The sequence below is a fragment of the Calidris pugnax genome, unplaced genomic scaffold (genome assembly GCF_001431845.1).
Source record: "Calidris pugnax isolate Ruff unplaced genomic scaffold, ASM143184v1 scaffold102, whole genome shotgun sequence".
Classification (NCBI taxonomy): domain Eukaryota; kingdom Metazoa; phylum Chordata; class Aves; order Charadriiformes; family Scolopacidae; genus Calidris; species Calidris pugnax.
In genome coordinates this window covers 47,181-58,800 of record NW_015090846.1, presented here as the reverse complement: position 1 = coordinate 58,800, position 11,620 = coordinate 47,181, and the positions used below count along the sequence as shown (strand labels likewise).

General features: G+C 42.0%; 1 protein-coding gene across 2 annotated transcripts in view; it reads right to left on the bottom strand.

Moving 5' to 3' along the window:
- Positions 1–4,074: 4,074 nt before the first annotated feature.
- SET (SET nuclear proto-oncogene) overlaps positions 4,075–11,620 on the bottom strand; it is a 33,948-nt gene continuing 26,402 nt past the window's right edge. For both annotated transcript variants that reach the window (XM_014942805.1, XM_014942806.1), the window contains exons 2-8: positions 10,554–10,611; positions 9,379–9,521; positions 8,601–8,704; positions 8,313–8,426; positions 6,618–6,788; positions 6,377–6,523; positions 4,075–5,410 (exon numbers count right to left, since the gene is read on the bottom strand). In XM_014942805.1, the coding sequence (XP_014798291.1) occupies positions 5,387–5,410; positions 6,377–6,523; positions 6,618–6,788; positions 8,313–8,426; positions 8,601–8,704; positions 9,379–9,521; positions 10,554–10,611 (761 nt within the window). In that variant the 3' untranslated portion in view covers positions 4,075–5,386. The remainder of the gene's footprint in view (positions 5,411–6,376; positions 6,524–6,617; positions 6,789–8,312; positions 8,427–8,600; positions 8,705–9,378; positions 9,522–10,553; positions 10,612–11,620) is intronic.

Sequence of the window (11,620 nt, the reverse complement as noted above, 5' to 3'; positions counted from 1 at the left end):
CCCCTTTTAAGATCCCTCCTCAGTGGTATTACCTAATATTATTATAGCACTATTATGCTTTTTCAGTCCTGGAGCAATACACAGCTTTGAGTCAGAAGGCATCTAGAGGTAATAGTATTTCCTCATACAAATTTAGAACTGTACTAATAAGCAGAAATGTTTTCCTTTTATTTAATTAGAACAGTTTGTTGGGTTTTTTTTTTCTAGCATAAGAATTTTGTAAATGAGCTGCAACTGAATAATTAGTAAAAGGAAATCACCAGAAAATGTAAAATTTAAATCTAGCTTCACTGAGTTAAAGTAATAAAGTCTTAAAGTTCTATAAAACCTTTGAACATGCTCCTGTTGTTAATAAAACAAGTGCTTTATTAATAGAAACTCTTCTGAAACCTGTTGCTATCTGTAACAGGGTTCAGGCCCTGCTTAGTGTTTAAGGAATGATTTTAATTAGCCTGTTCTTTCAGTGGAAATACTGGAAGGGGGAAAGTCAAACTAGTAGGTGTGGATTGAGTTTGGGAGGAGCAGGGACACCACTGTACCTGCAGCGGGCAAAGCCCAGCCCAGCAGACGGGGATCAGGGCTCCGTCAGCTGGAGAGGGATTTGGTGGGAGCCCTCAGCAGAGGTTGGTTTGTCCCCCACTGCCCTCGGGGTTCACAGGGGGACTCCCCTTCTTTCCTCCAGGGCTCATACCCCTCCAGCTGGGGCAGAGGAAGGGCTGGGGGGACAGTTCAGGGAGTCTGGGGAGCCAGAGCAGGCTGAGGACTGTGTGGCTGAAGGAGCTCCCCAGGCTGGGGGTATCAGAGTTATCCCTGAGCCAGGACGATGTGTTTTCTGGCTTTGCAGCCCTTTTTCCCCCACCCTGGTCAGAGATGTCCCTGGCCACCAGCATCCCAGCCGGGGCCTCAGCCCATCCCACGGGCATGGTTCAGCCATCCCCTGCAGATAGAGGGGGGCCGGTGCGTGGGATCCTGCCCACCCGGTAACCTCTGTCCCACGGGAAAACGAGTGTCACAAACTTGCCTGTCCAGCCCTTCCAGGATCCCGCAGGGCACGACTCCTACGGGCACCGGGGACACCGCGGGGCCCGGGCCGGCTCCCCCCCGCCCCCAGGTGCGGTGGTGCCGCCGCCGGGAAGGGGGAGCGTGTGAGCGGCCCCGGGGGCGGGCGGGCCGCCGTTTCCCAGCCCCCGGGATCGAGCTGTGCGGTCTCTTTCGGGAGCCTCCCGGAGGGGTTGCCGGGGGGTTTAGGCATGCCCTAGCGGTGAACCGGCAGCCCCTGCCCTCCGCTAAACCCGAGGAGAAGGGACATCGGCTTGCAGGCGAATTACGGCTCCAGGAAAGCCTCTCGCCGTTTTGCTTGCGGGTATGCGAGCGTTTAAAAGGGGGAAGAAACGCAGGGGAAGGATGCCCTCACTTCCCGGAGCCCTCTGCCTCCCACCGTGGCTAACTTTGCCCTTTTATGCTCTTCCCCGGCTGGGGAAGCAGCCCTCCCGGATCAGCAGGCAGAAGCACCCCGGGGGAGCGCTGCTACAGCCCGTGTCGGGGGCTGCAGGGACCCTCCCGGTAGCTCCCGGGGACACGGTGCCGCGGGGAGCCGGCCCCAGCGGGTACAGCTCTGCCTGGGGAGGTCGGAGGCCCACGGGCTCTGCTAAGGCTCCGGGAGCTATATGTTTTACAGGGCTCCCTCCACTAGAGTACATTCCAGCAGAGAAGGTGATGGATCAAGAGAAAAGTCTTAGAAGTTTCCATTTTTAATCCAGGAGAGGGGAGGGCAAGAGATTAAGCATAAATCTGTTCCCCGGAGGAAGCAAGCATCTTGTTACAGAGTCACTTGGGACCTCCTGTCACTGATAGCCATAGGAGAAGGGAGCACCATCAACCTCCCTCATCAAAGACGATGCCGAGTTTGGGAGTAATAACTATTCTTTTGAAAAAGACTCTTAGAAATGGTAACATCAAGTAACAGTTAAATGTACTTTAATTCCTTCAAACAGAAGGATATCTTGAAGGTACATCAGAGAAATTATTTCATTGATTTCAGTCTTAAAAAAAAAAGAAAAGCATGGCTTCGAAATTGAGGAACAGTATCCAATAAACAAGTACTATCGTTATGCACCTGTTTTAGTGCAGTACAAAGAGAAGCTTACAGATTCAAATGAATGGCATAAATGACTGAGAAATCAATTCAGATAATGCTTGTTTACAGGGACAAAAACTATGTTGACAAGTATGAATAAGCACACAGATAATGTTTTAAAAAAACCAAACCTTTCTAACTGTATTTACACACACATGGATGTACTTGCTTTCCTTTAGCACTAGAAATTACAGACAAAAGATGCTATTTTATAGCAATTAAGCTTCAAACAAAATAAAAATAACCTTTGAGCCATTTAAGTCATACAGCCCCAGCACAGTAGCTTCACCTTTATTTAATTGCTGCCAAGTCTACAGTCTAACCCTGGAAATCCAGGCTGCAAAGCCTGAATTCAGCTTCCACCTCTGACAAATTTCACTTGGCAGGATTAACTGGATGCAAGATCAAGCAGATGTGGGGAATTAATGAGAGATACAGATAGATATTTAATAAGAATGAATCTCCCATTCTTATCCAAGGTGGATGTCTACCTCTAAATGCTCTTTATGTGCATATACAAATTAAATCAAGTAAAAATGGACACCCATTACATCTATCTGCCAAATTAGAGACATTAAGTGAACAGTCAGAGCACACAATGGCCATCTGTAGTATTTCTTCAGTGTTGCAGAGAGATGTGTTAATCCCTACTCATTTCCATTGCTAGGAAAAAAAATAGTAATTAAGATTACACTTAACAAATATGGTTTATTCTTTTAGCATGTTAGCCAGGAGCACTCTTTAGCCTTTGCCAGGAGTAAGCCCTTAAGTTTCACAGGAAATTCACTATTATTAGTACAGTAGTAAGAGTGTTTTGGCACCCTGTAAAATCCTAAAGAATGTGCAACAACAAAAAAAAAATATCTCAAAAATAGCATTTCATTATCCAACTTCTCATTTCTTGTTCATGGTATTTGACTTCACAGAACCTGAAGCTTTGATTACTTTCAGAACAGTTTTTATAGGTTTTCTGCTAGTAACCCAACAGGGGTGTAACAATGACACAATATTTTTCCTGAAGCATTAAAGCCTAGGAAAATACTATTTTCCTTGAAGAACTACAATCAATTAGGACTACATAAAAATTAAGTAACGAGGCATCATGGCAAGTAATAGCACATCGACCCTCTACCACAACAGGAAGCGGTTTTCAGTCGTACAAAATGGAATCAAATGAAAAAGAATCTAGAATTTATACACTTCATAGGTTTTGTTCCTTCTCTCTAGATGGTAAGAAACCATTACCAATTAACATTTTACTTTGCTCTGCAAGCAGGATCAGGGCAGAAGCTTTTGTTGAGATGCAATAAAGTAAATGGTTGTCTTATTTTTGCATTGATCACATGCAGACTGGATGTTGCATTGTCTCTGATAACTGGATTGAATCCAAGCTGGACCAGATACTTAAGAGAATGTTCACCCCACACATGTCATTTGGGCATGTCTCAAATAGAGATTTATCTTGTTCTGCTAAGTGTATTCTTAAGCATCAAAAAAAGCTGAATTTGACTATAGCAAATTCCGTGAGTAAAAGGAATCAGAGAATAAAACAGCAAGTCTTCCCAGAAGACAGTCTTTTCTACACATCCAAAGAGAACTAGCTGTTTGAATTTTAGATTAGCTGATACAACATTTTTTTTTTAAATATTTCAAAAGCACAGCATGTTAAAACAATTTTCATTACACTTTGTGGAATACCAGTACCAACAACCTCTATGTGAAATTGTTACAAGCTACTCAAATGCAGTCTCTTAAAATGAAAAAGAGAAGAGTATATCTAAAGCATATATACATGCTGCTACCAAGGAAAGAAAGCAGTGAAGTAGCAACTTTTTATACACTAGCTTTGCTAAGAAACTTGCTCTTTGAAATAGCTCTAAAATTAGCTTGCACTTTAAATTTATTTTCAACTGGAAAGACTTACAAAAACACCCAAATCTTATAAGACGACCCCTTGGTCTTTTTATTCGGAGCTTGCATGATATTTTCATGCAAACTGATTTACTGGAGATACAGTACTGCACATTACTACTTAAAAAAAAAAATCTAAGCAGCGATTTTTCTTTTTGCAAAACATGAATATAAACCTCTGTCTTCACACAAGGCATATGCACCTTACAGCCCTAAACACAGGTAATTCAAGAAATGGAGTGTGCAGCAGGAACTACCAAAAGAAACATCCTCCAAGTACTGAAATAGTTAGTGGAAACTAAATGAACTGATTATCAGTCCACGCAGCCACAAGGCTGCATTGCACTACATAAATACTGACCAAATGCCCCCAAAAATGCCAAGAACCTACAAGAAAGTTCAAAATGGGATATTAAAACTCTTTCTTTCAGTGAAGACCAACCAGTCCCTTTGTGTACACATTTAGTTTTATTGTAACAAAGCAACTTGTACACTTTAACGTTTAAAACTGAGCATCTTTCTTTCCTTTCCAGTGAAACAAAAAAAAAAAAAAAATTTAAAAATAAACAAGAACAAAATTACAATAGAGAATGTCAATTCCAAATAAGATCCTACAGGTTCTGCTGATTCCCCCATCAAGTGGCAGGGCTCAAAGTCATCATTAGGATAAGATTTTATTTTAAAAGTGTCATCTTAAACTGCAAGGATGTTTGTTAAACATCACAATTAAACATGCCAAAGGAGAAGAAGCCATGTTGTCAAAATGCCCACTTAACCCACCCAAAACATCTGAAACCCACCCCGGCTGACCTTCTATAACCCCATTTATTTTTATTTTTTTTTAGGTTTTTTTTTTCTTTTTTTAAACAAGAGAAAGTAGACAGATACATGTTGGTAAATGCTAACTGTCCATATTCACATAGAGACACAGTGTAATCTCTGAGCCCAATATACAGAGAAAGAAGGAAAAAAGCTAGATTCTATGCACTACTACACAGGGGCCTAGCACTCTTCAGCTTCCAGCAGAGTGAAGGGAGCAGAAGGTTTTCTTTTTTCCCACAGAACATGGTGTGTTGATTCCATAAACAGTTTTTGTTTTGAGACAGAAAGGGATAAAAATGAACTTGAAACAGAAACCGGTAGAGATTCTTTTCCACTGTATTCTGCTCAAGGTATTTCCCCCAAAATAAATTGTGAACCATGGTGTAGAGGAGAGAAAAAGAGACCTCAAGAGAACAAGGCGACTGAGCACAAGAAATAAAAGACAGCAACTTGCTCCCAGGGACTGGAGAAAAATTAAAAAGGTAAAAAGGGGGTTTGGAATCCATCAGTGTTCAATTAGTCATCTTCTCCTTCATCCTCCTGTTGAAAGATAAGCAACAATTAAAAAAATCTAATCACTAAACTTCAGATAGCACGAACTGTCAAATGTGGTAACTAGAATGTTGCTTTGCTACCCTGCAGACTATGGCCCTACAGCGTTACCCATGGCATGCTCTATGATGATCTCTCTCTTTGCTAAGTAGTAACACTTGCTGTGAGTTCCTATCTACATAAAAAACAGTTAATAAGCAGATATCCCATGAAAAAACATCAAGTTTGAAAAACTACTGTGACTTAGAATCTCTTCAAAAGTTTACAGAACTTTACTGTTTAGGAAAGTGAAGGGGTCATCTTTTTTCCGCCCCCCTCGTTTTAAACTTTCGAAAGCAAAATGCTTTCAGATACTAAGTTCCAGATGACATAACAGAGCCCAGTACTCTGGTGCCCACAACAGCCCTACCTCAATACAAGTAATGTTTTTGCTGCTGAAATTCAGACACACCACGCCCAATTACCAGAAACAAAGACATTCTAAACTTTTTAAGTTAGCAACACCCTGAATGCTGGCCCTGGAATCCCACTTGCCACTAAATAAAATTTCTAATTCCTGAGTCTTAGCTAAGCTGGCCATAGGCAAAAGTAAACCAACAAGTGGGAGGATAACAGAACTGGATGTGTCAACAAAGGCAAGTCTTGCTAGAATGTTCACTAAGTAAATGAGAATTTTGTTATGCTAATATCCTAGTTCTTCCAGAGCACTTCCTACAAGTTTGCTAAAACTACTTATTTGTACTGTTTCTCATATACACAAACATTCCTACACTGAAACCACTCCACAAGTTAAGGCAGTAACAGTTCTGCTTCTCCCCCCGCAACGCTGTCAGTGATTGTACAGAAAAGAACCATTTTACCTTTCTAGCAATGGTTCAGTATTCTTGCAAAATCCCTTTTAGAAATTTCTTTTGATCCTCATACACCAGAGATGGAAGGGGTAAGATTACTCACCTCTCCTTCCTCTCCCTCATCATCATCTTCATCTTCCTCCCCCTCATCTTCATCTCCTTCTTCATCAATATCCTCTAATCCTTCTTCCTCTTCATCATCATCATCATCTTCCTCTCCCTCCCCTTCTTCGTCATCCATATCAGGAACCTTAAAAACACACACGCGATGTTAACAACAGTGATCGAATTCACTTTCACAGTGCCATTACGAGGACGGATCACCAACTCAGTGCCACACTCACCAAGTAGTACTGTAATGGGTTTGGCCAGATGTCATCCTTGATGACTTCTCCTAGTTCATCAGCCCCTGCATCGGAGTGGTCAGTGAACCAAGTAAAGAAACTTTCTGGCTCTTCATGCTGCCTCTTCCTACTGGCTTTGTTCTGTGTCTGGCTTGAACGTTTTGTCAGATCCTGAAAAGAAAGTTGAGCTCCCTAAGTAAGTAAGCTTTTTTAAAATAAGCACCATTTAGAAACGTACTTGTCTAAACAACTAAACAAGGTCACTTACTACTCCCTCTTTCAGAGAGAGGTCTTTAAGAAATGTTTGGAACCCAAATGACTCACAGAAAAAGGTACCACTCAGTCATTTCCACTTCTCATGAACATAAGAAAAAAACTGCCTGTTTCTTTTAATGACCTCCACCAAAATACTGACAATTCACAGGATCTTGCATATGACTTATGCTCCCCTGTCACAGGGAAGCACAAATATGACAAGTGTTTAATGATACGCTGAACTTAGAAGATCTCACAATTGTTAAATGCTACTCTGGGAATAGCTGTAATTGTAGTTAAATGCTATGACTGCTACATACGCACAATTTAAGAAACACTCAGTCTCCACACCTCTAAGCTCTGTCTTTAACTTGAGATAAAGAACTGCCTAGCCTCCTTATCCAAGATTTCCCACTTTTAGGTGTCTTCAGGCCATTCTTTGTAGTAAAGTGAAAAAAACCTACAAACTCCTAAACACACACACAAGAACATACGAGTCCAGTATATAGCCCCTTACGCCAGAAGTTTAAAAAAGTTTGCAACAATCTATTTGCTAAGTTTAAAAAGAAGATTACTATCTGCTATTTAATGCATTCTTTCTCTGATCACATGGTAATTCTAAACTTCTAGTAGTTGCTTTCTCAATAGAATCACAACATTTATAGGTTTAGACCATTTAATGAAGTACACCACCAGAATTCATATTGATTTTGTGGTATGTTGTAAAGATCGCATTCAACTAGTTTGTACTGGACCATAACTTCTTGTACAGGAGGAAAAGTTCTAGTTCTCAATGAAAAAAAATGAAGTTTTCTTCTCGACCCAAAGACGACAAAACAAGCAGCAACTTAACTCATTACAAAAATCTTCAGCATAACATGAAAGTGCTCCCAACTTTTATGGAAACAACAGAAAATTAATTATGTTTCAATACTGTCTGGATGAAATATATGCTTACATTACTGTGTGGCTGCAACTTCTGCTAAGATACAATGTCTGGAAATAAAGTTGAGGAAATAAAGAGAAAAAAACAATAATCACCACCCCCTCTATCTGATCCCCCAAACCCTGCTATCCTTGAATTCCTTATTCAATAGTTATCTAAAGAAAACAACAAAACACAGTCTAGATTCACACCAAAGGCAGACAAGCCAATGCACTTGTTAATCTCTCCATCTGGTCATACTTGTACTTTCACTGTTTTCACGGTGGAGCTCAACTGAGCAAAAGAATTCATTACAGATCTCCATGTAAAGGGAATATTCCAAACCCTACAAGATGGGCACGAACTACATAGAGAAGCAGCAAGGGGGTTGAGAGAGGAAGAAGAGGGAGGACAAAGCAATTTCAAACAGAAGAGAAAAAAAAAAAGGAACATAATTCAAGTAAAGGGTATCACACAGAGCAGCAATCATCTTTCCCAGATGTAGAGAAACATACCTTCCCAGATTTCCATTTGATCTCAGTTGATTTTGAAGATGGGTCTCCACTTTCATTGAGGTGAAACTCTTTGGAGAGAACTTTATTTTCAAAGTATGGATTCTCATCAAAATACTGCAGAGTTGAAAACAAAAAAATTAGAACCCACATCACATAAACACACGTGCCAAGTCAAACCTAGCACTAAACGGATAATTGAAGAGATTAAGTTACAAACTACAACCAAATATGCAATTACATTTAACAAATACCCCAGAAAAATCACAAGGAATTATTTAAAGTACTTACAAAATCTATTCTGTAACCTGATTTGATGTCTTCGAATTCTGTCACCTCAACTCTGGTCAAATAATGCAGTGCTTCCTCATCTTCTTCTCCCAGCAGTGCAGATACTGAGACAGAATCAGGAATCCCACGTTAACAAAGCCACAAAACATATATCGTGCAGGTGAAATACAGGAAATTAAAAGTAAGAAATGTTTTAAAAGCAATGCATCTCTCCAAGCCAACTTCTTGTGGCCCATTTTGTTCATGTTACCAGCCAAAAGACTATTAGTTTTTGTATGATTTGCACATGCTGAGAAAGAATTATGTTTGCTTGCTGTAGTTCAACGTTTACATCTGCCCTTGTCTCTGAAGCAGATTTTGACACATGTAGTTTGCCCAATCTGAGCAGTCTACAAACTCATTTTGTAGAAACACTTTATTGTGAAGCGTCCTAAGGAGCTCACCTCCAATTAAAAAAAAAACCAAAGAAACTAGAATCCTCCCCCCCCAGCTTAAAAGGCTCAATTAACTGAAAAAAAGTAGGAAACTTATCATTTAAAATGCAGAAATAAAACCACCAAGGGATTTAGCGAATGAGATGTTCTTTTGGTCAACAAGTGCAAGAAAGAAAAAGCTTCTAAAATGTACTCTAGGACAAAACACAAGTGTTTGCACATGAAGCAGGCTTCTGTTTAAATGTATGCCCAACCAAAATTCTAGAAAACCCTCAGAGCTGCAAAGCACATAAGAAAGCAAACGCTGAATTTACAGAAAAAAAAGAGGGCTATTAAGAATGTACCTTGTGGGTGGTTGACAAATGTTGTTACCCAGAAGTTTGGGATTTTGGCGATCAATTCTGACCTCTTCTGGAAGAATGGTTGGCGGAGTTTGTTGTATTTCTGTTCTACTTTCAAGATTTCCTCACTGGCTTGTTCATTCAGTCTGCAACAGAAAGAGCCACGTTAACCACGGGAGAGAGAACTGAAACTCAAAAGCCGCATCATCCATAGTTCACTAAAAACTGAATGGGTGTGATGAGACCAGTCTGCCACATTCAACAACTGAGCTTTTTAACACAAAACTGAGCCCCAAGCCTGTTGCTGCTATTAAGAAACACCCTACCAGAAGCAATCACACCGATCTTAATGAAACAAATTAAACGTTCTTAACACCTTGTATGTTTCGCAGCATTACAGGAGGGACAGTCCCTTATTTATACAAAGCCGTGTAGTATTTTACCTCTTAAACATTTTGTTTGCAAAAGACCTGAAGATGGGTAACACCTAACACCATCACCTGCTCTTTATAACTTTTGAGCGGGCAAACAAGCTACAGCAAAGCAACTTTTGCGCCCCACGCAAGTAAAATCTGAACACATCACATTTAATTGGTTTCATAAACAGACAAAGCCCCAATACTGCAACAGCTTCACTGGCCAGAGCCTCAACAGCCACCTGCAGGCTCTGGAGCACAGCGGAAAGATCCAGGCAAATACCGACAGAACCCACAGAGATTTTGGCATACAAAACTAGTGTTTCAGTGACACTCCGTATATATTATTCTACAAGCGCATGGCTAGGTAACAAAAAAGTGCATAATAAAAGCTAACTTTTCAACCAAGTTCCTGGTTCTGCTTACAAACACAAAAATACTTTCGTAGAACGGCAAACGCATTAACTTGAAAAACCAATACGAAATAAGTTTCTATTATCAAAACTACTACAATTGATTTAAAATTTTAAACTCAAGTTTCTACCTTTTTAATTTTACACAATTAAACAAGAAACCAGCATACGACTTCAGGGGGTTTTATCATACACAAATACTCCTTACATCTAATCAAGTCAGAACACAAGTATATCTTGGTGAAGTTTAAAGGGAGTGGGAACTACTCCCGAGTGCTTACTTTAATAGACATATTTATTTTTGGAAGTTACAGTTTAATTTCTGCTAGAACATTTCAAGTTCCTTTACCTGTCTATTTCATTCTGTACTTCGTCAATGTGTTCGATTGCTTCCTGTTGCTCTTTTTCTGAAAAACAAATGAAAATGCATCAAAATCCCTTCATTCTGACAAAACACCTGGGGTTTTCGCTTAAGACCTTTTTCTAGTCATCTACGTTAGAAGTACACAGCTATTTCTATTAAATGTCCTACGTGTTACCAGGCCTTAAAGCTTCAGCTACTTCCAGGGTGTTTTATGGCTGAAGTGCAGAAAAGTTTGACAAAACAGCCCTCAGAGCGAGTTCATGCCCTACAGATCACAGCTCACGCTCCCCTCCACAGTTTTACGAGTCGACTTCAGTGATAAGTCAATCACAAGAGATTAATAACAATTTAATTGAAAAGCGGCAAGCCGTGTCTCCTAAAACCACCGCATTTGAAGGACCGCTGAATAATCCAGCTCGGACAGAATTATCGATAGAAACAGCATCACCGGGAACGCGCCACCGAAAAAAAAGAAAAAAACCACGTTCGGAAAGGAGGGTTACAAGCAAAAAAGACCAACTTCAAAGCCGCCGTTCGGCAGGTATTTCCTCGGTGAAAGCCGGGTTACCGGAGGACCGTCTACCACCCGCGCCGGGGGGATGAATGAGCGGCGGCGGGAGGCGGCTGGCGCGGCGCAGGACGCTCACGCCTCCCCGGTAAGGCTCAGCCCGCCCTCGGGGACAGCTCTGCCCGGCGGGGCGGGTGGATGGGCTGCCCCGTTCCCCCGCCACGGCGTTAACGGAGAGCGGCAGCACGTGTGTGACCGGCGCCGGCGCGACCCGGCGGAGGGAGGAAGGAGAGCGCTGCGCCCTTCCCGCGGCGGCCGGGAGGAAACCCCCACACACACACACACACACGGCGCGGCGACCTTTAAAAAAATCCCGGCGCTGCCGCGATCGCACGTGGGGGACGGGACGGGGCGGGCGGGTTCCATCGCCGGCGCCGCCCGAGCACCGCGTGGCTTTTCCCCGCCCGGGCGGGCAGGGCCCCGGCGGCCGCTCCATCCCCGCCCGGCGGGGCAGCACCACGCGGCCGCGGCGGGCGCCGCCGAG